Raw genomic sequence first — 27,752 nt, forward strand, 5'->3', positions numbered from 1 at the left:
TGAAGAAATACTTTGAACGTCCCAACCTTTTTGCCGGCCAAAGAACAAGCACAGCCGTGTGATCCCTTTCTCCAGAAGCATTTGCTTGACTATATTGTTGGAGTCGGTCAGCAAAGTGGACACCATCTGCTGAACCATTTGCTGGAGGGCCTGAAGCTCGGAATCGTACGAACCCTGAAGAGGTAACGAACAATCAGCGAATATGAACATCGCAACTTACGTTTGCAGCAGCTGCAACCACAGGTTCACTTTGCTGCGGCACAAACACCAAGAATTCAAGAAATGTGCTTTTCCAGCCTTCATCTCTTTAATTTGAAACACTTTTCTGCGAAATGGCATTGTTCTATGAGAACCAGGCATTTGATTTGACACCACGAACACTACAAAACACATCTAAACGAAGTCGAGTTAGCTTCATGTCACACCTGCATAAAAACATAAATATGCAAAATGCTCGTATACTTTATAAACACTTCGCAAGCCAAACTACTCGTATTTCTGTGTCTAGAGATAACGGCAACGGGCAGTTCAGTGCAACTCGCTAAATTTTTGCACCTGCCTTGAGAATTCGTGCTGGTTTCTGAAAATTCACAGACGAAAACCACAATATATTGGCCACACTAATTAAGTGCAATACACTTATTGCCTTTGCATAATAATACTACACATATAACGATCAATTTAAAACACTGTGTACATAAAAAAATGCAAATGCACAATTGTTTCGATGCTGGTAATTTACAAGTCTGCGGTGTCTCTTTCTTTCGCACGTACAAAAAAGATGCTGCTTACCTGGTGGTGATGTTGCGCCTGCACAGTCGGCTCTACATTCGTGCCATCTGGAGAGGACACCTCGTGCTGAGTGCTCAGGTCCAGAAACCTGTTAAGTTTGATAAATAGATGAAGCCACCTCAGGATTAGCACCAGCAGGAGAAGAGGTAAATAATAATGCCAAGAGAGCTGCAATTAAAAAAATTTTTTTAGCAGAGTGCAATTCAAACTGACAGATAAACAATTTCATTGATTGCACAGTTAAAGCGAGACAAACATGCTTTCACCAAATGACGTCTGCATTCTCCAATTTCAAGACTGGTGGTGTGCAAATAGTAAATTATAGATTTGAAGCGAATTCCGAGTGAATAGTTTGAGTAGTAGGTGTCACATATTAAACAAAAAATGAGCATATTCGCCATGACTCAATTCAATATATATATATATATATATATATATATACCTCCACCAGATTATAAGGGGGTTTATTGAATAAAACCAACTGCCTGGTTCAAGAGGCGTCAGTCACTGTCACGAGCTCAGCTCTTCGTCGTAGTCGTCTTTCAGGTGCTCCAACTAGATACTGTCTCTCTCCCTCTTTCCCACTACAATATATATATATATATATATATATATATATATATATATATATATATATATATATATATATATATATATATATATATATATATATATATATATAAGGGAGAGAAGTGTATACCTAAGGGCTCGTATTTCCGTGTTTTAACACAATATTAATGAGATATAACAGACAGTAATGCCAAGGAATGTACAAGGGAAGTTATTAGAACCAATGGAATGTAAATAAGAAGAAAGAAGAAAGAAAAGTGGATGAAAAAATTACCAGCTGTGAGCAGGAATCGAACCTACGACCTTCGAATAACGCGTTCGATGCATATATATATATATATATATATATATATATATATATATATATATATATATATATATATATATATTAGTGAAACAAGACGTATGTTAATTTCATTACTTTTGGTTTTTGGTTCGAAGTGAGTGAGGTGGAAGCTACTTCGAGTAGTAGCAGAATTTGAATTTCAGTAGGATAAAAGTAATAACCAGTAAAATACATTGTTTTAAAACTTACTATACTTAGAACATATAAGCTCATATAACAAGCTTTTTAACTCAAAAAATTATTCATATGCCTCAATATGTTTATTTAACCTTGAAATGGGGCTTCGTAGCAGTGCAAACTTTTTAAAACTTTTCACGGCATAACATTTCCAAAATTTAGAGAAACCACTTTTACAAAAGGTTTTATGCGGTCTAATATACGTATATTTGTTCATTTTGAATAGATACTTCAAATTTTCAAATAATTTAAATTTGAGTCAAAGCCAATTCAAAAGTGTAATATTTGTATGAATATTTTAATTGCTTGAATATTCACACACGCCTATTTAAGACACAATTTTTTTTTCACACTTGTTTTTCAGGTTTTTGCAGTTCCTTTCAATTGTTCAGTTAAGTCTATTCATGCTTATTATTTTGTCACTAGCAATCCCTTTACTATTTGGGTCACTACATATTGGTACGTCTTTAGCACTGATGGTGAAGACGTTTTAGTAGTTAGGACAATCAAGACAAGTTATTTAAACGCCTTTTCTCGTCTTGCAGTTTGAGCAATGACTGAACAGTTTTGATAGAGTTGTTACTGAAACTCCTAACCTCCCCTACAAGAATATTTAACATTTCGTTACTGCACAGACATCATGAGGAACAGTCATTACAATTGACACACGATGATGAAATACCCTGAGAAAAAGCTTCTTTTAAGTAAATGCAAACACACACTGGCAAAACAGAACACAAAAACTTCAGCACAAACCTGAGTGCAGTCTCAGCCAGGAGTGCAATGTTTTCTGCAAGCGACATCCGAACGATGACGGCGCTGTCCAAGGTGACGTGCATCTGCAACAAAAAAGCCGACACAATGCTGCATCAACAAGGAGTTGCTATAAGAGTTAGAAGCAAGCTTGTAATCGACATGACGAGCATCGTACAAATAGAGCCAAGAAAGGCGCACAGGACACAAGCTGTGCCGTCTCACTTTTGTTCTTTGCTACACTGTAAAAGACTTACCAGCTTGACATGGGGTACATAACAAGGTAGTACATAACAATCTCAAAAGATGGAAATTGCCAAAATAAGATTTCAGTTTTGTAAACGGAACCACCAAAGAAAGCTCTAAAGAGTCCTTCCCAAAAGGAGGGCTATTTTTATATAAAATATTCTTACAACACCAGTCTTCAATCCAGAAAAACATCTCTAAAAAAACTCTAAATATTATGACATTGGAGCCTTCTATAAAAGAGAATTGGCAACATATAGTCCATCCAATAGTTGTCAACAGTGTTTCATATCATGACACAAACTAGGTAATACATTCACGTCTTTATGTTTAACGTATCTAAAAATGTTAAAAAGGTGTATAATGCATAGTGCAACGCATCCTTCTTGGTGAATGAACTTCCTTTTAACTGGAACACAATTTTCCAGCACATTGAGGTTCCGTTTAGCTAGGCACTACTCCGCAACATGAAGGAAAAGGGCAACACAAACACAGTGCAGTTTTGGCGAGTTGGTTATTCACCTCTATGTGGAATGCCAAGACCAGCAAACAAGTACTCACCAAGTTTGGTAAGATGTACTCTGGAAACACGTTAGCATCACTGGAAAGACAACCAAACGGGCATCTGTCAGCACCAGTATCGTATATTCACCACGAAAGCAACGTCACCTCCTAGGGAGAGAGTCAATTGGCGTAAGGCAGGTTGTCAATGTCTCTACCGCTGCAGCACGAACTCTCGGGTACTTGTCGTTGATGAGGTACAGCTGAAACGTGGAGACAAAGTTGTGCTATTGAACTATGCTGCATTCTAAATGAAACAAAATTCTCCCTCGCACGCCAACCTGGCCAGACTCCTATGCCAAGCACTTCAGCAGATCCAACTGTTTCAACACACATCACACCTGTATTTTTTGTGTGTAATATAGGGTCGAACACTCTACCATGTATGGAAGCAGCCGGTCGAGGATGATGTCGCTACTCAGTCTAGGGCAGAGCTCACAAATGAGCTCGAGTGCCTGGAGCTTGGCTGAGCAATGCTTGAGGCTACGCAGGCAGGAAGTGAGAACAGCCACCACAATGCAGAGACCATCAGAACCTGCTGGGGGCGGCGACAACATGGACGGTGGAACATGGTCGCCCTCGCAGCCGACCGAAGTTCCGCCGGACTGTGCCCCTTTGGGCAGCACGAGTGAGTACAAGATGGCATGGATGTCTTGCCGTAGCCTGCACAATATGCCAATTTGTGCAGCACAATCCTCGTTAACGAAAACACTACACTTACAAACTTTATTCAAGGAACCTGAATTACCAGTGCTGAGTCACAGGCTGACACGATATAGTGTTTTGATTTGCTCACAAGTTACACAACCACCCGAAGGAACCAACTACAAATAAACACTTGCCCTAGCGACAAGCTCTATTCTTCTACATACCGTACGTATAATAATCAACTTTGCAGCAAAGGTTCAAACAGGAAATGTATTAATACAAATAAAAACATTTTAAACATCATTAGCTTTATCAGTGTTTTGTTTTTGAGGAGTTGCCTTGGCTGGTGCAATTTTATGCGAAGTGCCTGTACAGCACCTGTATCAAAGAAAAGTAATATTAATTGCACAAAACTGACTTAAAAGAAAATGCAGACTTGTGCAATGCACACAAACTCACAGTAAAAGCTTAACATGTATATCTCATTAACTGCACTTATGTGCTTTATGTAATGATCGCTGCTTAACTTAAAGGTTCTTTGACAATGGCACACCCCGACTCATTTTATAGCTATGCAAGCGCCTTTTGAGCTGCAGCCAAAGAAACCCTACGCGAAACCCTACGCGAAACCCTAAGCAATCGAAGGGGCAATCTGAGTGTAATTCAGTTATATTCTGATCGCAACAACTTGAGTTGGGCAAGTTTGTTGATTTTAAGTACCATTTCGAGTAGTGAGCTGAGCTAATCACAATCTCAGCTCAAATTTTCTCAACTTTGCTGCGGTGGTCTGAACGAAGCAATCTGGCATTGCTTCATTTCAACCAGTCGAATGTGACATGCACAAACCGAAAGTGATCAGCTTCATGCACCACAAGAGAGGCCAACACACACCTGGCAACTTTCTCATCAGGTGATAGGGAAAGCGTTGCGAACTCCTTGATGTAGTCCCCTAGGAATGTGTAGAAATACTGCGGAAACACTCGGTCTCTCTGCTGGTCCAAGTACTGTTCGGCAGATAGCCGCTGGCTTGGGTCTTTCTGCAACATGTGCTGGATCATCTCCTGTCATGTGGAGTGGAAGAGAGAGACGTTTTAGGGTGTGTTCTAGGGCAAGATTCCGCACCTGTTGATGTGCAAGGTTGACGTGCAAGGTTGAAGGCACTGCACACATAGATGGCTGACCTGCAGGCGATTACTGCAGATGTTGTCAAACACAGACACTGAGAGCGTCATTACAGTGCCAACTCGCAGAACGATTGCTTTGTCTGGTGGACAATCAGATAAAGCAACAGCATGATTAAAAAAAAAGCCATACTATGCAGCTCTCACACTGTTATTACTTCGTGCTAGCTACCAGTCAAATGCAATGCCTCATTCATATAAGCTGTAAGCTTTTGACACAAACATCACAAACGTCTATTATTCAAACAGAAGTTAATGAACAATATTCCTCACTTTCCACACAGTCATAGTGGTGTCGAGTATCACGCAACAGACTGCAGCATGTCAAAGGAGGCTGGATTGAAATGAAAGATGAAACACTGATCAAGAAAAGTTCACTTGCCCGAAGGTCGACGTCATCAATTTTCTCTAGTATTTTGTCCGGGCTGTACTCTCCGCTTCGATATGAGAGCAGCTGGGAGAAGTAGAATGGAGGATGCCCCTCAGTGAAGAGCTCAGTGAGGACACAACTGCAAAAAAAAGATCAAAACTATGGAGAGGCAGCGGACTCTCGGAAAAGAAAAAAGGCATACACTCAGACAGGAAATGGCAAGTACATTGAATCATCATCATCATCCTTTTCTGCTCATTTCACATCCACCACATGACGAAGGCCTCTCTGAATGCTTGCCAATTTACCTTATCTTGCACAAGCTGATAACACTTTTAAACCTGCCAACTTAATTTTGTCCAACTCGCTGCTGTAGTCAGCTTAGTTTCTATTTCTTGGTGGCTATTTAATTGTGCTAGAATATGTGTCCCCCAAAAAGCAAGCAGAACTGTGTAATGAACTGGCAAGAGGCTGAAATTTTTTATACATAAGGACATCACTTCATTTTTCAAAACTAAATTATCCACAGACGGATTTTAAAGGCTATAGTCTACTTAAAATGTAAGCACTACACGAGAATTTTCACAACAAAAAGGCCTTATATATGAAAAAAAGACAATAAAGCTTAACATAATGAAGGCTGTGCAAATGCCTGAAGCAAAGGAGTAGCCAACTTGTGTGGCCACATATAGTGCAAAAGCACACGCTAGTATGTACCCTGGAACTCACATGAGTCACTCTCGTCATGTCTGTGTGAGATCACCATGTTGATATGCAACGTCGAGTGTCTCACCTTGTAATAAATAAGGTAGTTCTGTCATAGTGCCATGTTTCAGAAACCTCTGAAGGACACTGTCCATGTACAAAGCCACGCGTAGAATTCAACTGCCTCCCCAGCTCAAAAGAAAGCCTCACATGTTATTAAAATTGACTGTGTTCTACAATGCAGAGCTACCTGCACGCTGCGGAAATAGCAGAGAAAGCAGCTCCAAAATAAAATTCAAAAACAAATTTTTGGTTGAATATCACAAGGCTGAGAGCTACCGAAATGGGAGGCCTCCAATTCACATGCACGTAAATCCAAGTGCACAAGAACTTTTGCATTCTGAATCAATAGGGATGCCGCTGCCATGACTGGGAATCAAACCTACAACCTTTCGCTCAGCAGCAAAGTGCTATAGTCACTTAGCCACCATGGCTGGCAGACAGGAACTCTACCATGCACCAAAATCTAAGCACGTTTGCACTTTTGCTCTCGCCTGTCACTGGAATTTGTGGCAATGCGACTTGAGCTTTGAACCTGTGATACTGTGAATTGTGTTAGAGTGCCAAGGTCACTGGAGTTACAGCCACGAGCTTTTACTAGAATCACAAGTTTTCACACCCTAGTGAGAAGATGTCCATCCCTGGAGTCAGTTCGCCTGTGCCAATGCCTTCCTCGGGTAAATAGTGGCTCGAGTCGGGGTTGAGGGTCTTGACGAAGCGCTCCGGCGCGATGTTGCACGTCCTTCTTCGAGATGTGTCAAAGAAGTATGAAAAATCCGCCGGGTTGTCCTATAGATAGCAACAACCGGAAGGAGAGAGAGATATTTGCAAGCTTCTAATGTGCTGTACATGAAACCACCACAGTGTCAACACATTTGAAATGTTCGCTTGTTGGTAGGTAGTCTTTGGTTGAGTAGCATAGGATGAATGTGGACACAAGAAGAATAAGCATTAGAACCTTGTGCCATTGTTTTTTTCTGTGTCTAAGTTCAGGTTAAATTAAATTCTGTGCTTTAACATGTCAAAACCATGTGACAATAAGGCAAACCACAGCCGGATACTCTGGATTAATTTGGATGAGGCCCAGCAATTGAATCAATGTTAGCCACTAAAATACCACAATCGGAATGTCCACCTTTGCCCTACGCTAATCACCACACTGTGCTTTATGGCCCTTAACATGAAACTCAAGAAAACATTTTTAAGAAGGACTATGTGCAGGTTGCAAACTTCCGGATATGGCTGTTGCATATATAACATTCGTTTAAAAAAGATACAAGAAAAGCAAATGACAATCTTACTTCTGGCAAGTACGTGGGCTTGAAACTGGCAAAGTCTGTCAGAAGAACCCAGTACCACCCTGTTACCATGATGTTTTCCAGCTTTATGTCCCCATGGCATATCTGAGAAACAAAGGCACAGTCAAAATCATGACATCATTTGGAGCGAGCCGTTGCAGCGGAATCGTAGAAGCCAATCAGCTTACCCCAAGTTTATGAGCCTCAGCTAAAGCATGAAGAAGCTGGAATGCTATCCAACGCTTCTCAATGGAGTTCAGGAACGGACGCGTGCTGATGCGGTCGTACAGGTTATCTTTGATGAACTGACGAACCAGTAGGCCAGCCTTGTCGTTTTCCTTGAAAATGGGGCATACAAAATCGGCAATGTGAAAAACAGGTGGAAACAAGTTATAGTGGAGAGCATACAATGAACCACGAGATATGATTTTGTTAAAATTACTGTTATCCAAATGCATCGTTTGAGAAGATGCCTTTGACAGCTAGTAGTGCTTCAGCGTTAGATGTACACTGTCTCAAGCCGACTCACACATATCAGCAGTTGAAATCATTTCGATGAATGGAAACATCTGACACAACTATGTATCAAACAAAACAACCAACGGCATTCTAATTAGTATACTTATATGCCAAAAGTGGCTGTTAGTGGATGAAGCTTCATTTTATTTATTAAATTATTAATTTTTTGTCAATACAAGGCATTGCCTGCAGATCAGGGCAAGCAGGTGTTAAGCATCCTGATTCGCTCCTGCTGGCCATAACAGTAGCAGTGCTTTCTTAGATATACGTAACAAGAATGTGCAAAATATACGAAAACATGTGCAATATCGAAGTAGTGAATGGCTTAGCCAAAAAGTAATTTCAAATCATACAGTACTATACTAGGCAATACTTACGACAACTTTTTGAAAAGGAAGTGTGTTTGGTACAGCCAACAAAACTCGCCGAATCCCTGAAAAAAAGCGAAGTGTGAGAAGGAATGCCAATACATGCGCAATACATGTGCCTATCAGTACAACGTACATCAGACTACATTCAAGAAAGTCTCGGAAGCTTACTTTCAAGTGTCTCCTTGTGGGGAGCAAGTGGCAGGGAAGGGTCATGAATTGCAAAGACCTTCACTATGGCAAGGCCCTCCCTGCGAAACAAAATGCCATGTGGTTGTATGTAACGGCTAAATAGATTAAGCAAAGCAGCCCATTGTTCCATTACTTTAATAAACTTACTTGCTTTTCACACGGGCAACTTTGAAGAACCTTGTGCTACCCAAACTGAAATAAGTGTGAGAATACAATCACAATGATGCCAGAAGTTCACTTTAAAATTTTTGTAACCGTAACTTCAGTTTGCTTTACATTCCTTGCACAACTTGGAGCAATCCACAGAAACTACAAATACACTAAGACATTAGCAAAATGATGTACTAGGGTTCATTGTTCTAGGCATTTATTTTATTGTTTCTTTTTAAATTTTCTAATCTTTTTTTATAACTAAATGGATGATTATAATATTTTATACTGGCCAAACTTGTATGGAAGCTTAATTGCTTTTCCATTAAATTTTCGTTCTCAATTATTAGCAAACCACTATACTCATTGGCAATAGCAGAGTCCTTCAATAGCATATAATAATTCACATTAAGCTTTATCGATTTCTTAAGCCATTCAAGTGGTATGTCCAATGAAGGTAAAATAACACGGCACCTTTAATTAACACTTGTAAGAACATCATCATCATATTAGTCTGGCTATCGATAGCTCCAGTGCTTCCTGCTGCCATGTTATACCTGCAAACTTCTTTAATCTCATCTGACCATCTAATTTTCTGTCTCCCTCTATTACAAGTATACTAAGTTGGAACAGTATAGTTGTATTTATAATTTAGAAGGATGGATTGTTGGGCAACTTAGTAAATCAATGATAATAAAGAAGCACTAAAGAAACAAGCAACCAGAGACAAGAAGATGAGAACAGAAGTGCTTTTTGTTCATTCTGTTGTCTTATTGTCTCATGTTGCTTATTTTTTAATGCTCTTTTATTTAGCATAATAATTATAGTGCAATGCTGCAAAGTTATATGTGGCACAAGAATGTGACACACCTGTGTGCCACATTCCTGCGTTTTTATTACATTGTCATAGAGAATGCGGTAGAGTTAAATGATGCAACCATATATCAACATCAATATGTGCCTGTCACAAATTATATGCCACTGTCTCTCGTAGCAACTGTGAGAAACTAGTTAAATGTTTTATGATGTCATGCCAGCTGTCAGAAAGAAGCAACATTATTACGGGCACATTAACTGCAAAATTACACTATTAAACATGTTAAAAGTGTTAATTAGTTTGATGTTTAATCTATTTATGTAGAAATCAACACAATTTCACATAATCTTGCGACTTGCGACACCAGCCAGCACTTAAAGCTCAAGAAAAATTCTATTTTGCTTTGGGGGATGGCAGACGAAGAGGGCACACATGTTTGTGTGTGAAAGTGGGGTGGGGGCTATCTATTGATCACGCTCGGGTGTTCGCCCCACATTCTCCCTCACCTAGGGTGAGAGGCCAGGTTCTGATAGCGATTATGCACCAAATCTACAATGCACTGCAACACTCCTTTAGTATTACGTCTTTTTGTCTTTCTCTCTAAGCGAATTTCAGTGCAACACTGACATTGTTTCGTTAGGAACCGAGTTATCAATTACTTTTCGGTCTCAACTGAGAACAGTGAACCGTGTAGATAAACACTGCTGTGCGCAAACGGGCGAACTCACTTTTTTTCGAAAGTGAAGTCCGGTAACTCGGTCAGGTAGTGTTCCACTGGGTAGATCTGCGATGGGGCGATACCCGCGAGTTGGTTGCCCATCGCGCATCTGCAAACAAGCAGTGGTCACGACTAGAAGGTTTCACCACCACTGATATAAATGACGGTCGACGCAATCACAAAACTCCTACGTGCGCGCGGAAGACCCTTGGAGCCTTCCGTCCACACGGAAGGAGTTCTTAAGAGAGTCTCATTTCACCATCCTACGACTTTTAGTTCGTCATAGACAATCCATCGTGTCAGTTGCGGTCACTAAAAGCAACCACACTCGCGAAAACAACGAGAGGCATCGCAGAAAGTCAACACAGCTGATGAAGTGACCGAGCACAGGCGCGCAGCCGAAACAACAAGTAGCAAAAAACAAACCGCAGTTTCGCCTGACTTTTGCTTCTTTTATTCGCTATATGTTGTAATTAAATACCACAAAAGCCAATATAAAGTACAACTTATTTTTTAACACTATATTGATTAGCTATCACAGTCATAATTGTGGTTATTTAGAACAATCTAGTTACTAAACTGTCTAAACTTATCACTTGCCGTCACAACTTGTCACTTGCAAGAATGGCGGAGTACGTAGCAGTCGGTGACAAGTTCACGTCGCCGGGTTTTAGTCCAACAAACTGTACGTTTTATTGCGTACTTCAAAGAGCACCTGTAGTCATCGATCGAATAATTGCCACGCCGGTCACTGGACCGACAAACGATTCGTTTGGTTGGGATAGCGAACTCGATCTTTTGGGGGGGGCGTGTTCTGATACGCTGTTCCTATACGCAAAAGTTTTGCGCGGATGTAATTACAGATTGGCTCCTCTTTTGGCTACGCGATTCACGTATTGACGCGTTACAGCAGACGCTGTCCACATTTTTCGAGCAGGTGTCTTCGCTAAAAATCGGAGCGTGGCTTGTTTGCGCCGAAACTACAGAGGGCGTATTGCTTTCGCTTCCTCAAAAGTTCGTGATCACCGATCAAGATCCGCGTTCCGCTTGATGTCGGTTTTGTTGTACTGCTCGCTTGTTGCGTCATAGCAAATACGGCCTGAAGCGTGCGTGCTGACGTCTTCTACTGATGTCTTTAAGATGTGTGTCGTGTGTCACTTTAGTTTGGGGTGAATAACCTACCGCTTTTCTAATGTTCTTTTTTAGATGTGAAGAACTTAGTCGAGAGCTCGGTCAGGATCGATGCAATACTGAATGAGAGACAACAGATTGCTAACCTTGCTGACGAAACGAACAACTTGTTGAAGAAAAATGTCTACAAGAACTACATGCAGTTCATTGAGACTGCGAAGGAAATCTCTTGTATCCTTTTTATTGCTTTTTTTTCATATACATTTGTGTTTTATGCGACATGTTTCGTAACTTGCTAACTGCATCACATGGCCTACTGGCAATATAAGCAGCTTTACCAGATGTCTCGTGCTATAGTTTCACCTTTATATTATGATACACTACTTAATACTAACATTCATACGCCTCGAAGACATTGCGAACCGATCACACTAAATTAAGGTAGGAATCGGTCACAAGATGACTCACAGTTGAGTAACAAAGGCAAAGGATCCCATGTAATGATGATCATGCATGTAACAATGATGAAGTGTGTAATAAATGTCTCCAAGAAAAGATGACATGTTTATTTTAAAGCTTTTTCAAAGGAAATATCCAATTCTTTCCCCATCTCCTGGTGTTGGTGTGTGCCACAAGTTCAAGAATCTATGCTACTGTTCAACATGAGCAACCTGTGCAATTTACGTAAAATTTACGCTTGGCAGCTGCTCTGATCTAAGTGTGCCTAAGGTCAAGAATATGATGTTCTTTTACCAAATAAACTACCTGGCTGACTTTCTTACATTCAGATTTTTACGGTTTTATCTTTATATGTTCTTGTTTCGCACCTGATGATCGCATCCTATTGAAGATATATGCACTGCAACATTCCTCAACAATTAACTCCTTGCATGCAGACCTGGAGAGTGAAATGTACCAGCTTAGTCACATGCTTACGGAGCAGCAGAATGTTATGCAGTCGCTGCAAGAAATCTCCATCACCGACAGCAAAGGTGGCGTCCCAATTCTTCGAAAATGTCTTTACTCCCTTGACTTTGAACTATATTGCTGCTTGCTTTATGTGCTGCAGAACACGAGTACTGGTTTTGCACAATTTCTGTCTAATTTGATACTTAGAACTTGGTAGTATGCTGAGTGTACAAGAGTTGGTCAAAAACTTCAGTGCACAAACTTGAATCTTCGTGTATAGATGTTATGCACAACTCAATCTTTTTTATTTTTCTTTAGAAAAAAAAGTTGTTAAGTTGAGTGAGTGTTCTGTGTGTGTTTGTCTTTGCGCTGACAGTCATCAATTGTACTCAATATGTATCAATTTTAAATGCGATAGTTTTTCTTGGAGACCGACGAAAAATTTTTAGTCTGTCTGTACATTCGTCTGTTTGTCCACCCTAACAATACCTCAAACGGCTTTAAACGGCTAACACATTCCGCAGCGCCCACCAATATTGCTCAAGGTTTAGCGTTCATAGTTGTGCGATTTTCAATTAAAAAGCAATTATTGCGCATATTTCAAGCACCATAACAACGCTTCGATGTTTTGTATGTCTGCCTGTATACTTGAAGAGGCACACACAAATAACTCTAAGGAATGTAGCGTTTATCGCGCTGCGCTGACAGTGCAATGGGATGCTCAAAAAGGTGTTTCCAACGCTTTGCTACGACGTCACGGTGGTGGCACCTGCCCGTCGCTTTGCGTTCTACACCTCATCACCTCCGAGATTGGCGCGCATCTTTCTCCACGGGCTGCACGCCTTTGTTTTCGAAGATAACTGCCAGATGGGGCTTCTGTCTAACGTGCCTCGATGTGCTCGTTCGCCTCTGCTACACGCTCGAGGCACTCTAATGCAGCGCCTCCAGAATACCATTCACGGATTTTCTTGCGGAGAACATGAAATAAACATTTTGTTCACTCTCTCCAGAAGCAAGACTATCATTTTTCGACGACATTTGCGGTGTAACATGCAGATTTGGAACCAATTTTTATTTACATTTTCATCACGCAAAAGGGACACTAAGGACGTGAACAGAGTGTGCCAAAAGAGACACAAACGATGTAAACACTAGGGACACAAAAGAGAGACATAAACAGAGCATTCCATCCTAGTCTCCTTACTGCCCATGCGTATTTTGTGCACTCTGAAGCTGTATAGAACATAAACATGGCCAAACTTACATTAGTTCAAGCTGGTTTTGTTCCATCAGCTAATGCCTGTGATTTATTTTTAGGTTCATTTAGTTAGTGTTTATTTAAGCAATAACGTATGATAATTGCAGTAACTTGCGTAACACTTGCAGTATAAATACAAACACGGTGTGTGTAATAGTATTTTTGGCATATAAATTTGGCGAATTTTGCAGGCTCCACAAATAACGTGTCTGCGCCACAGAAGACAGAGGAAGACCCGCGACGCAGTCTCTCCACTCTGTTGGAAAAGGTCGAAGGTTGCACTGTAAGTGTCAATATTCAATACTTGAAATGTCTAACAAATTTACATAATCAATTCTTGGCCAATCCTTCTGAGTGGGTATGAGTGGGCTTGCGCAAATAGTGAAATTTAGGTTCGAAGTGAATTCGAAGCGAATAGTGATTTCGGTGGAATAATTTTGAATCAAATTCGAAGAACGTATATATCTCATAATATAAAAAAAGGGCCATATTTGCCATGACTATATATATATATATATATATATATATATATATATATATATATATATATATATATATATATATATATATATATATATATATATATATATTTCAAATTGAAACGAGGCATGTGCAATTACCATTCTTTTTGGTTCAATGAAAGTGAAACAACTTTGTATAGTAGCAGGATTTGACTTTCAGTAGAATGCAAGGGATAACCTGTAAAATATGTTTGGTTTTAGAATTTACTATACCTAGAGAGCATATAAGTCGGTATAATGAGCTTTTAAACTGAAAAAAAAAAAATGAATCAATGGGAGGGTAATGTGTGCATTTAACCTTGAAGTGGGACTGTGTGGCAGTGCTGATTTGTTCAGGATATGCGTTTTCACAGCTGAGCACCACTTTTACAAAAAATTGCATGCGAATTAATGTTCAACTAGATAGGCGGACTGCAGTGAAGCCATTTTTACAGAATGTTACATGCGGATTACTATGCAGCGATTCATTCATTTTCGGTAACTTAAGTTTGATTCAAAGTGAATTCGAATACTGCATCATTCGTCCAAACATTCGAAGCATTCGAATATTGGCACAAGCCTAGGTATGAACCTTGTCGAAGGTGTCATCATACTGATCGTCAAGTAGCATTTTTTACGGTCACGCTTGCGAAGAAATTCAAGAAACCCTACTGAGCTTATAGTAAGTGCCTCTCGTCCCCTTTTGTCTTTGTCCGTTCAGCGCCTTCTTGACGCAAAAGACAGGCACATTGTGCGCACTGGCGAAATGACGGAGGTAAGAGAAGATGGCGCGGAGTGTAAAATTTACATTGTTCTGCTGTCCGACGGGCTGCTGCTCGCCGACTGGCTGCCTCACAGGTAAGCGTGCACATTTTTCATTAATTACGCAGTTATTCAATTATTTATTTTGCAAGTCACTGTGGTGGCCTAGTTGTTATGGTGCTCCACTGCTGACCAGTAAGTAACAAGATCGAATTCCAGCCTTGTCAGCCTCATTTAGATGGAATACAACACCCTAGAGGACCGTGTGCTTCAATATGGTTGCTAGAGAACCCCCCAGGGGTTTGAAATTTCCAGAGCTCTCCACTACAGTGTTCCCCATAATAATATCACGGTTTTTGAGGTGTTAAACTCCAACAATTATACATTATTATTTTTTGTTGTAATTGTGGTCGTGATGTCTTCATTTCAGCTTAAATTATTTTTTATTGTGCTGTTGCTACAGATACATTTGCAGTGGACTCATGTGGATCTCTTTTTATTATTATTATTATCATTAAAAGCTTTTTAAAAGAAGTGCCTACACATTTTGGAAGTTGTACAAACTCTGCACACTTCTTATAGCACCTTGCCCAAAATAAAGGCTAAATAACCAGAAATATATAAATTTGATGCTTGTAGTACACAGTTGCTTTTATAAAATTGATGCCAACAGTTGTGGCTGTAATTGTGGGCCATGGCACAGAGAGAAATGCCAGACCTGGGTGGAAGGCGCTGCACAGTCACAGCGAAAGCTAGAAGAGCGGCCCTTCAGAGCCTTTTCTAAACACTCATTGGGTAATTGCTGCAAGCACACTTGCTTCATACCCAGTATGGCGTTATTAATAAAAATTGTTGGGTAGTAAGCCGGCATTGGCTACTTTTCGTCATTCTTCTGAGAAGCGTGGTATCCGCTCTACACTGGCAAGGATATTCGTGCTAATTTTTTATGCAGTGGCTGACGACATGCAGTGGCTGACTCGTCCATTGTGCGACGACTGGTTGTTCTTCCTCTGTTTTAAAATGCTTTATAAGTCGTATTAACGCGATTTTTTTCTCGACATCGAGCCTGCCTAAGGCAAGTTTGCCAACAAGTCCCAAGCACCGGCATGGCTCAGTGGTAGAATACTGGGCTTGGCACCCAGCTGACCCGGTTTCGAGCCCCACTGTGTCATTTGTACTAGGTTTTTTTTTTTTTTCTAATTTTGTGCGTTGCGGTTACGGACACGCGGCGGTGGTGGCGGTGGCGGACAACTGCGGCGCCGCGCGTGACCAGAGTTTTGATCTTATAACAGCTTTCGCTGTAGAATGTTGACCAACATTGTCTCTCTCCATGGCTAGGGCTTATGTACTGTGATGTTGCTCATAGAAAAAACTAATCAATAAATGGGAAAGCAGCACATTACTTCTGCTTCATTTGCCTTAGACTAACATATTGAATGTGGGATTAGGTCAAGCCCACTGTATTTTGGTGTCTTGACTCATCCACTCTCTGAATACCAAAGCCTAACATCTATGGACGAGGTTGGCCGAGCAACAAGCAAACGTTCATAGACATGTCTTGTGTAGATTCTGTATTTGTCCCACTCTATGTAGTTATGATTTCATTCATTGTACCTGTTCGGAGTACAATGTTAGGCTTGCTACTAGGCAAACCACGTCGGTACTCATTGGAAAAACAAAGAAACAAAAACATCTCTCTCTACTACTGTTCTTTTTCTCTTTCATTGTTTTTCAGGAGGGGCACTGTCCAGTATCGGTTCCAAATGCTTTATGAGCTAGACAATCTGGCAGTAGTCAATGTGAAAGAGGACCAGAGTAAGTTCATTTCGTAGCAGCACAGCTGCACATCATTTTTTTGCACAGCCGTGCAGCCGCAGAGTAGCACAGCCGCACACTACAGCTGCACACAATATTCTTCATACATATATATTTTATTCTACTCATCTGTTCTGCCCCTTCTGTTTTAACATTTCTGGCTAGCAAGTATTCTAGGGAAAGAAAGTGCGCAGTTTAGAAGAGCTCAGTGTACGAATGAATAAGTAATGACTAAGTGAATTGGAGTTATCATGATTATCTTAGATGCCAAATGTGCTGTACGTGTTGGCATGTGCCCTCATCTCATTTGAGTATGGCCTAAACACTGGTATAAAAACTGCATTTCAGTGTAAATTCTTGTGCCCAATTGCAAGTGAAGTCATAAAACTTGTTAACAAACTGTAGCCGCCAAGGGCTCTGATCTATTTCCAGGATCTAAGAACTGCTTCAAGATACTGACATTTCCACATGCACGACAATTCCAGTGCGAAACTGCCGCCGAAAAGGTAACTCACACCAAAGCGCATGTCCTTTACTGCTGCCTTGTTTGAAAACATTAGAGATGATGTGATTTTTTTCATTATACATTACTATAAGACATCTTAATGCTCAAGCTAATACGTGGTTGAAATGCCTGAATGAAATTTGTGGGCCCTTACATGTTCACCTGCTTTGCATCTTCAGAGAGTGTGGATGGAAGCAATAGAGCAGACAAAACAAGCCAAGATGGCTGCTGTTTCTCTCAAAAGGGAATCAGCCTTGCTTGACCCAAAGGGCAGCCTTCTCAGCATCGACAACAACCGTGAGTTTCATTGCAGTGTCTTTTGTGGATGCTTAACTAGAAGAATAAGAATTGACTGGAGCACGTTCGGCAAGCATTCCCTAATCATAAATGGTAGTCCATCACTATCGCTCAGAAAGAAGGTATATAACAGCTGCATCCTGCCATTACTTACCTGTAAAGCAGATATCTGGAGGCTTACAAAGAGGGCTCAACTTGAATTGAGGATGGCGCAGTGAGTAATGAAAGGAAAATTATAAGTGTAACCTTAAGAGACAAGAAGAAAGCAGAGTGGGTCAGGGAACAAACCGGGATTAAGGATACGATAGTTGAAACCGAGAAGAAGAAATAGACATGGGCCAGGCACGTATCATGTGGGCTGGATAATCGCTGGTCGTTAAGGGTAATTGACTGGATTCCAAGAGGGGACAGAAAACTAAGTGGACAGATGAAATTAAGAAGTTTGCAGCTATAACGTGGCAGCAGAAAGCACAGGACTGGTTCACCGGCGAAATGTGGGAGAGGCCTTCGCTCTGCAGAGGGCGTGATCAGGCTGGTGATGATGATGACTTACCCCTGTATTAAAAGAATGCTTCTTAACTTGAAGCCATGACTTGACTTGCGCAGGCGAGAATCAAACCTAAAATGTCATGAACCTTTTGTGTAGTTACATTCTCTTGGTGTGGTGTTAGACTCTGTAGCACTGCCTTTCCTGTAACGTTCAATACTCGTGTTGATTCGCTCAGCCTTTGACGAAGAGGAAGCTGAGGAGTTGTACGAGTGCGAAAGCGGAGCAGTCCTTCCCGAATGGTTGTCCGAACTTCCGGAGGACCTTGACGTGTGTGTGGCTGAGAGAGATTTCGAAGGTGCCGTCAGCCTGGTTCTGAAGACTGAGGAACACTTCGCACTGTACCCGAACGCCAAGCCTCTAGAAGAGATGAAGTGAGCTGACGTTTCATACTGCGCTCGAACTGACAATTTGAGTATTATAAATGCAGTGAGAGGTCCTGTACTTTAAAAATGGGAGATATTGCAGGTAACCTCGTAAGCTTGCTTCTTGTGATCTAAGCATTTACAAACTGGTACTCTTCAAGAAAAGATGGAAATTTTTTTAAGCCCTAGATAGTCAGCCCTGAAGTTAGTGTGCACATCGACGTCACGAATGTATCGCTGTCTATATTTGGTTACAACCTAGAAAAAAATTTAAGCTTTGCCCACAGAATCGTAGTACGCCTGCCCTTAACCAGTGAAGACCACTTGTGCGAGCTGGTTTTTGTTTGAACCATAATTTTTTCTCGACTAAGTAAAATACTAAACACGATAAGAATGAAAGGTTCGTTATTACTACTTAAAACATTGAACTTAAACATTACTACTTAAAACTTAAAACATTAACTGAGCGTCGATGCCATAATTTCCTATGAAATTTGCCAAGCCGTTCAAGATTTTAACTTAAAACCAGCAACACAAACAACTTTGTGTGAGAAAGTGAAGCATAACTGAAATGTTCAAGAGTGCTTAACGTTACTGAAATAAGTGCTATTGGATCGAGGCACTGATGCGAATTTTCTGTGAGAGCGACAGCCATGGCTGTGGGCGCAATTTACTTTTTTCATATTTTCTTAGGAACTTGTAACCAATTATAGCAAATTAAATGATTCATAAGGGCTTGTATGGCATGCTATGGCATTGTGCACTGAGATATTTATGCCTTACTTATTGAAACTATATTAGTACTTACGCAAAATTATTCTATTTTACATTTCTAGCTCAGTTCAAGAACATTTATGTGTTGTGTAACTCTTTCAAGCTTGCGTTAAAAAACAGTTTTTAGTATTTAGAAAGTGCATTTACAAAGTAGCTCTAGTTTGTCTCGTTTTATGAAAGCTATAGTGAAAGCTATAGCACTCAAACCTAAGGCATTGCCTAAATTATCCTCTAGTAACAAGGTGTTTTCATTTGTACACTTGTACTGTGCACTACTGGCAATAAAGATACAACAAACAATGCACTAATTAAACAATCTCATTACCTGAAGTTCTAATATATTACCTCTTGGTAAAATGTTTTGCTACTCATGATAATTTTCATCACGGCAGTACCATGTTTAATGATACACTCGTCGTGGTGTGTTTCGACGGGAATTTAAAAATATTCTTTCTCATTTTTTATGAATGCTGGTCATCCGCAGATAACTAATGGATGCAGTTTGAGCGACTCGTTGAATTTGTGTGAAGAAACATGGCATGACTAACTGTAGATTAAGCAGATAGTTAACTGCATGGCAATTGTAATTAATTGCTATAAAATTCACTTTAGCTTATTCACACATTTCCACTTGCTTTAGGATGAGTTTCTTATGCCTCGGCACCAAATGGTGCAAGTTTCACGCATTCATGGACGATCGATCATAACGCGTGTCACAAAGCGTCACACCTTTCAGAATCTTAATAGCAGTCCTATTGCTTAAATTCCAGGCCACGAATCGACTACCGTGTCAAGCACCTGGTTGATGTCTTGACCAATGAGCTGCACGTCTCGCCGGGCCGTTCTCTCCAAGGTGGGCCACGAGCAGCACGCCGAGCCGTCAGCTTGCTCATAAAGCTGGGCAAATCCTCGCAGGTCAGGCACAGTGGCCATTAATTTTCACCATTAATTACATTCTCTTGAATACTGTCGTGCAATCGTCAATGACTGAAATAAGTCAAATAGGTATTCTTGCATCGTCTCTACCGCTGATGTTCTACTTATGGTGACCTGATCGATAACTGCCCTGTGGTAGAAGCTGTTAACTTGAAGATCACCTGAACATAAAGCCTGCAGCCGTAAGAAATTCAGCCTATGTTTTTTGAGTATGAAAGTATGTCAGGCTTCACGAAACTTTTGTAGTAAAAGGAAGAATGCTTAGAAGTGCTTAGGGATGGGTTCAAAGTTCGAAGCGAATAGTGATTTGGTCAAATAATTTGCAATAATTGAATAGTTCGAATGTTAAGAAAACATACAAAAAAAACATCACTTAAGAAAGAAAAAAAAAGAGGAGTATTTTTGTCATGGCCCAACTACCTTGCACGATTTTTTTAAGAATTATAATATCATCTGTGAATGTTATTTTTTTGGTTTTAAGGAAACAATTTTGAATGGTGGCAAGATATGAATAGCATTCGGTTGTAAGTTATAAGCGGTAAAATATGTTATGTTTTAAAATTTACTATACTATATAGTAACTAGTATACTATACAATACTTATATGAGCACATATAAGCTCATATAACAGGCTTTTAAAGTAAAAATATTATCGAGGAGAAGGCAATATGTACATTTAACACTGTGTGTGTGTGGTTTTGCAGAGTGGCGTTCCCACGGCACAGTGAAACCACATTTGCAAGGTAGTTAGGTGCGTCCTAATTTATATTTGTTCAATTGGAGTGCTTCAAAATTTCAAATAGTTTAAATTTGTGTCAAAGCAAATTCAAATACAGTAATATTTGTTCGAATATTCGAAGCACTCGAATATTCGTCCATGCCTAGAAGTGCTGGTTGGACGAGCAGCCTAAAGAACGGACTTCTGGGCTAGTCTTGGTTCGCTAGTTTTGCAAGCCTGCAATTTGAATGCACCCATGTGCTCTCCCTACTTTTGTTCCGCAAGGCTTGCGACCTGTTCCTGAAACACCGCAGCGCCATCTTGAAATACTCAATGCGGCAGCAGAAGATGGAAGGTGCCACTGCGCCATACATAAAAAAACTGTGTGAGCTGTTCTTCAGCAGCATGGTTGAGACTGGACAAGAGTTCACTCAGGCGTTCAGCACCAACAACAGCTGTGCTTCTTGTGAGTCTCGAGATGTGCTGCTCTTTTCAAGCACGTCTCAAACTTTCGTCTGTACTTTGCATATTGCCACCTGTGTCAATGTTATGGTGAAAGATAAATGAGTTTTAATTGCGTGCATACACATCCCACATAAAGTGTGCACTCAGAGCAAACTTTGAAGTATTAAGTGGAACCTCCCTGGACAGAAACTGTGCATATAAGTTGCATTGCGTGGCAGACAACAGGTACTTGCCATTGGAGTCGGTGCCATTAGAGTTGGTGAACACAGTTGCAATCACAAATCTGAATACACAGTGTGTGATTCATAAGAACTGCTACAGTTATTATGAAATATTGAAATCAAGGGAGGTGGCTAGGTTGAAACTTTCCGTCTGTTTATTGTTGCAAGTTTTATCCTTAAGACATTTTTGTCTAGCTGTACCTATTGTGGCCATATCGGTTTGAAATATGACCATGACCTTACTTGTTGCATTTCCGTTCCCTTTTATGCATGTGGTTGAAACAGATTGCCTCGTTTCACTATAAGATTTTTCATTGTCATGAAATTTTGAAATGCTATGATGTGCCAGAGCTTGTCCTAAAAAGGCATTGTCATTTACTCATTCTTTAAGGAGTACGTAAATGCAGACTTGATAATCGCTTTGGCTTATTTCACTCCTCACCGGAAGCTTTCGTCGTGTGGGCTAAGGACCAACTTCAAAACTTTGTCAAGCTCTTCTCAAACCACGTGTTCACCACCCAAGTTTCCCTGTCAGTGGCGACCGAGTGCATCCTGGCTGTCCGCACGCACTGCGAACGGGTGAGTTATGAATCGAAAGAATAACTCGACAGCTCTCATTTTTCATCATGTCAGCGCACAGGCTCTGGAGCCTCTCACCGCTAAAAGTGCAGAATGTGCATTGGACGCTGCGAAGCTTTAACATAGGCACTAGCTTGAAACAATTTATTTCTCTGTGCACGTGCAGAATGAAAGAAAAGATCCTACTATGGATAAATTATTTTTGAACAGATTTTTATGAAAGTGTCGCAGCTTGAATTTTTATGTCTCAATATCAAATGTTTCTAAACCATTCTCTCTGCGAATTCTTTGTCCCTGTTTGCTACTCATGGCTCACCAGTACGTACACTTATCTGCCCAATAGTCACTAGAAGCTTTCGTGCTCTGTCTTTTCCAAAACAAACAAATTGATAAATAAACAGTTTTGGGTCATTGCTTGTTTGTTAACTTTGCCGAGCCCTCGTTCTTTGTGTACAAGCAGTCACCGACACATCCAGCTTTCAGTTATGCTGCAACTTGGGTAGACTGTAGCAGAGAATCATTTTGCTTCCTCGTTCTTTGTGTACAAGCAGTCACCGACACATCCAGCTTTCAGTTATGCTGCAACTTGGGTAGACTGTAGCAGAGAATCATTTTGCTTCACGTTTCACCAGCTGTGGGAGATAGGTCTGGACCTGTCGTTTTTCCTGGAGAAGCTCCTCAAGAACGACGTCGAGCGAATCATAACGGACTCTAGGGACAAGGCGCTGGAGGCCATCAAACTGAGAGCGGCAGAAGATCGATGGCGACCGCAGAACCTATATAACAAGTAAGTGTTTCTCTGTGACACGGCGTACCTGTTGGTGCATTCAACATGCTCATAGTTTCGTGCTTCTTGCCTATTAGCCTGTGTGTGTTACTGCATTCTGCTGAATGAGCCATTCGGATGGCTCTAAGTATCAAGCATGATATAAAGTCAAGTGCTGTCATGTCGCTCCTTATTTCAATTCAGTATTCTTTCCTCGGTGGGTGGCGGTGCAAATGCCACCTACCGCTCTGGTTCACCGTCCACCGCTTTCTTTAGGCTGCACACGCTGCATGTACCCCTTTGACATGTGCTCCTCAGGAACCTATAAACAGAAACTGCTTGTGCAGTACACCAGACAGCGATGACTCCCTGCACTTCAAGTTTGAAATTCTCAAACCTAATATCTCCCCTTATCCCCCCCCTCAAATCTTGCACCCTTGAAAAATTTCCGGGGAGAACCCTACTGCTAGTGTATGTGACCACCAGCAAGACCTCCTTAGTGGAACTTCTTTAAGCTCCTCAAGACATTTCTTTGTGATCTTTGGAATGCTATGCAAACCTCTTGTGCATGGCCAGTCGCGTGTTTTCTTGCATTCCACATTGGATGACATTTATCTCTGCTTCATTCAACTGGTGGCTCACATGCCATGTCGAAAATGATAAAGCATTAGTTTCATTACCTTCACTTCCAAAGAAAATTTGTCATTGACATCTCCTATGTCTAAGGAATTTGTTTTAATAACAATCCATATGGCTTTCTCGAAACTCCTGGCCAGCGCCTAAGATGAAAGGATGTTGCTTTTCTTTTTATAGTACTTTCATAAAGTCTGCAGCCATATATTACCCTCTACACATGACCACAGGAAACACCAGAGCGCTCGCCAGGGCAGCTCTAGTTCTGAGGCCAGCATCTTTGTCTTTGTAATGTTTGAAAGCCCATCAATTGTTACCTCCTTGCACCGCTTCTTTTTCATGACATACCTTTTTGATCTTACTCCCGTCGTAAAATATTTCTCACATGCTTGCTGTCTTATCTCGAAAGGCTAAGAGGGTTTGTTATGGCACAAAATCTAATCGCTGCTTGCCATGGTTACCTTAGGGTATTATTATTGTAGCCATGGTTATGGTGGTACAATCGCAGTTGTAACCTGCTAGGGACTACTACAGCTGCTGAAATTCTTTGTATTACCAGCGAAAGTGCAATGTGCTGGTAACATATATAATGTCGTCGTGTAAATGGTATGATGTCGCACTCTTCCTTTAAATAAAGTTAAGGAAATTCCGAAAAAGAGAAAAGAAGTATTCTTTAGTGTATAAATAATTCCCTGTGTAACTTCTACGTTATGGAGCTCGTGCGTCAAGTGATGGGCGTTCCATTAGACTTAACTGCATTGCCTTGTGCAACGTTTCTCTTTTCAGGGCGGGATTACAAAAGCTGATTGATGACATGAACAATCTTGGAATCTCGGATATTTCTCCGTATGTATATGGTAAGTCTTGTCACCTTGTATCACCCATTCGTCTATGATATTGCTACCTAACCACATTTCACGTGTTGTTTGTATATGGGGTTTGGAGCTATAATGAAACCCTTTTTTTTTTCACCAGTTTGTTACACATTATACAACCTTGACATTTTACATAACGTGCATGCAATACATGCACATAACCAAAAACTTAGACATCCTGTCACTATTTATAGCCATGTGTGTGGTAATTGTGGTGTCTCTTTTTTTTGATGGGGAGGCATGTCTTAGTGCATTATTATTAACAAAACACAAGTTCAGTTCTCAGCCTTGAATTTTCGAAGACCCTTATAAATTGATAGAATAAATGAGGGACCCTTTGCAGCGAGAGCAAAAAAAAAAAGAGAGGGGGGTCTCAACGCAGCACACAATAAAGTGCATGGTTTTTACGTAATTGAATCTCCACCGACCTCCCTGGGGTCCGCAGACCCCCACTTGAAGTAAATGTGTTCAAGTATGTCACCCTAGCACGACTGCGCCTAAATCCCACGCCATGCGTCTCTTAGTGAATCACAATTGACAGTATAATGCTGTCAGTGTCCACTGAAATTGAGATGTGTGCACTTAATCCTTTGCAGACGAATGCTGGGTGTCCCTCTCGTCCAACACGGTGTCCTTCAGCAAGACCTTTTTGAATCTTCTCGACGACCTGCTCAAGCTACACACGCAAGTCACGCGAGTTCTCATTCTGGAATCTCTGGCGACCACCTTCCGAGCGCACCTGCGTCACTTGGACGCCTCTCTGGCAAACAAGAGCTTCAAGTCGGATGTGAGAATCCATTCACTCATGGGGTGTTAATGTAACCGATGCTGCAGTGTGCGATACGTTTCAGACGATTTGGCAAAAAAACAAAAACAACAAACTTTCTATTTTGAATATCATGAAATGATTCAAAAACAAATCTGTGCTCCTCTTTACAATTTTCTAGTCTATTCTTTCGATTTAAGAAGTGGAAAGCTCCCAGTTAGGTGTGCAGAAAATGCCAGTTGTTTAGAAGTTCCACAGTTGTGGCCATATTTGAGAACCTTAATAAAAATTCCAGGGCTACTATACACTATTGAAGACACAGCCAAGGCTATGGTTATCTTATTTTAAGGTGTTGTGCCATAGGCTCCCCACACAAGTGCACAAAACTAGATAAGAAAAAGGATTGTCTATGTACTGTTAGGATTTGTGAGCACTAACACTGTACTATATATGTACTAGTAGGTGTGTGTGGGTGCTCGAGTTCCTTGAAAAAAACTCACGACCTTCCTCCATAACAGGTGCCATTAATTCAAAAGAACGCAAGTTTCTTGCTGGAAACATTGCTGGAAGTCGCCGAGAAGAGGTGTGACGCCAAGCTGCCACACCTGTCTTCCTTCTGGAACGAACTTCGTCAAGAGTTTGCCTCGTGCATGCCACCAAAGACCAACAACAAGGGTGTCACGAAGTATCCGGCCGTTGCATTTCTTTAATGCCACGAAGTACCTTTCACTTACAAAGGCCAGTGGGACTATTCTTCAGACCAAGAGTTGCTTGCCATTATTTATTTGCTTAGGAAAATAAAAAGTCATTTATGACAAGCCTCTGCTGTACTGTCGGTGGAAAACGGTTTGTCATATTGATGCTCTAGTGCAGGGTGTCTATTAATAAGTTGCGGCAGTGGAAAACTTGTGACATGAATGGTCACCTGAGGCACTGCCGCTGACATCGACAGAAGGTGGTGTGGGTCAGGGCTTAATCCCCTCTTCCCACGACTTGCTAGAATAAAAATGCCGCACTAACCTTAGTTTACATTTCATTCATTCCACATTGACATGCTTTCAGTACAGGCTTGGCCTGTTAGAAGGAAACTTCACCTTAGCAAATATGACCATGCCTTAATTAATAGTGTGCAGTAAAACGAGCTCAACCCTCCAATCTGAAAATTGAGCTCTAGTGTAAAGTTCCACGACCTAAATCTTATCAGGTACGCCAGAGTGGAGAGCTATGGATTAAATTCGACCTACCAAGTTTGATGTGCACCTTAACACATAAGCCCCATTGAAATGTGGCCAGGCTTCGAGCCAGTGACCTTGCAGCCATTTTGATACCACGGCATTTCAGTGGCAGTTCGCAACATCGGGGGTTGTTTTGATAACATTCCATCTACAACGAGGGAGGTGTTGAAGAAGCCAACAGCCAATAGGCAAGCCGAGGAAATTCAGAGATTCTTTCAACGCATAGATTAACACAGCTCAACATTATTAATAAAAGGCATTGTTTTTCAATGCTTGAGATTGCCAGAGCCAATTACTAACAATTTGTGTTGTATCGACTGGATATCGTAGTGTTGCAATTTGAAGTGTCATTCGGTGGCAATTTTTGGCGTGCGTTTAGCATAAGCCAGGTGCAAAACGGCCTGATTCGATTCTACAGGCTCAACGCTTTCGCTTCGATGCAATCCATGTCATCTGGTGACCGTTTTGTTTCCATTATACCAATAGAACGCGGCCTGTGCCCATTCTAACACCTGCTCGCTCATTCTACGCAATTCGTAGCTATTCTCACGTCTTGACTGTCAAAATACTAGTGTCGACCAATCTTGTGTGGCTCCCTTGCTCCCTCTCGTCCTTTTGTTCATGAAGCCTTGCCCATCCCCCCCCCCCCCCCTTATGCTAGAAAGCTTATAAAATACCGCACATGATGAAACTTGTAGATTTCTCACAGTCAGGAGCTTATGCAAGCTGCATATGGTTAGGAACACAAAGCTTTAAGCACTGTTAGCTACTGAACAGAGACGTGCCAAATATGTTTTTCTTGCTTCCCAAGAATTGAAGATGAGTTGCATTAAAAAAAACTTCATATTCATAATAATAAACCTCAGAGGAAAATGGAAGTATTGTTTAATCGTGTCCAGAACATAGTTTTCAAGCTCTCCTACTCTCGAGGAAAGCAACAATGAAACCATAAATTTAGTGTTGCACAAACAAGGACTTTGTCTATTAAGCCTAATGTTCATACAAATAGAAGTCCAACTCTTTGTGACTGCATCAAATTCGTGCGGCTAAGAGAAAGTGATCAATAATATTTTCTTAAAACAAGCTTGTTGACTTCGGAAGTTAGAAGCAATTCTGTTTTGATTTCCTTTTTTTCACTCGAAATGCACATAAAAAGCTTAAGGCACTGTAATAAATCATGTTTAAAAACAATATTTTAAATAGCTAGCAACAACAACAAAAAAA

General features: G+C 40.8%; 2 protein-coding genes across 2 annotated transcripts in view; one reads left to right on the top strand and one right to left on the bottom strand.

Moving 5' to 3' along the window:
- The window catches only part of Vps15 (vacuolar protein sorting 15), a 49,943-nt gene extending 39,085 nt beyond the window's left edge, over positions 1-10,858 (bottom strand). The window contains exons 1-15 of the mRNA XM_075889289.1: positions 10,482-10,858; positions 8,934-8,978; positions 8,766-8,845; positions 8,604-8,659; positions 7,896-8,045; positions 7,711-7,812; positions 7,029-7,198; positions 5,657-5,783; positions 4,985-5,154; positions 3,826-4,108; positions 3,554-3,648; positions 3,446-3,485; positions 2,642-2,724; positions 793-880; positions 27-174 (exon numbers count right to left, since the gene is read on the bottom strand). Of these exons, the coding sequence (XP_075745404.1) occupies positions 27-174; positions 793-880; positions 2,642-2,724; positions 3,446-3,485; positions 3,554-3,648; positions 3,826-4,108; positions 4,985-5,154; positions 5,657-5,783; positions 7,029-7,198; positions 7,711-7,812; positions 7,896-8,045; positions 8,604-8,659; positions 8,766-8,845; positions 8,934-8,978; positions 10,482-10,573 (1,729 nt within the window). The 5' untranslated portion in view covers positions 10,574-10,858. The remainder of the gene's footprint in view (positions 1-26; positions 175-792; positions 881-2,641; positions 2,725-3,445; positions 3,486-3,553; positions 3,649-3,825; positions 4,109-4,984; positions 5,155-5,656; positions 5,784-7,028; positions 7,199-7,710; positions 7,813-7,895; positions 8,046-8,603; positions 8,660-8,765; positions 8,846-8,933; positions 8,979-10,481) is intronic.
- Positions 10,859-11,072: 214 nt separating this feature from the next.
- Positions 11,073-26,111, top strand: Exo84 (exocyst complex component Exo84). The gene is made up of 16 exons (XM_075889294.1): positions 11,073-11,156; positions 11,678-11,833; positions 12,499-12,594; positions 13,961-14,052; positions 14,991-15,127; positions 16,767-16,846; positions 17,279-17,352; positions 17,531-17,648; positions 18,374-18,569; positions 20,105-20,249; positions 21,274-21,454; positions 22,123-22,253; positions 22,886-23,040; positions 24,439-24,509; positions 25,124-25,314; positions 25,812-26,111. The coding sequence occupies exons 1-16, from the start codon at positions 11,096-11,098 to the stop codon at positions 26,001-26,003; spliced, it is 2,076 nt and encodes a 691-aa protein (XP_075745409.1). The 5' UTR covers positions 11,073-11,095; the 3' UTR covers positions 26,004-26,111.
- The last annotated feature ends 1,641 nt before the right edge of the window (positions 26,112-27,752 follow it).

This window comes from Rhipicephalus microplus, chromosome 3 (assembly GCF_043290135.1).
Source record: "Rhipicephalus microplus isolate Deutch F79 chromosome 3, USDA_Rmic, whole genome shotgun sequence".
Lineage (NCBI taxonomy): Eukaryota > Metazoa > Arthropoda > Arachnida > Ixodida > Ixodidae > Rhipicephalus > Rhipicephalus microplus.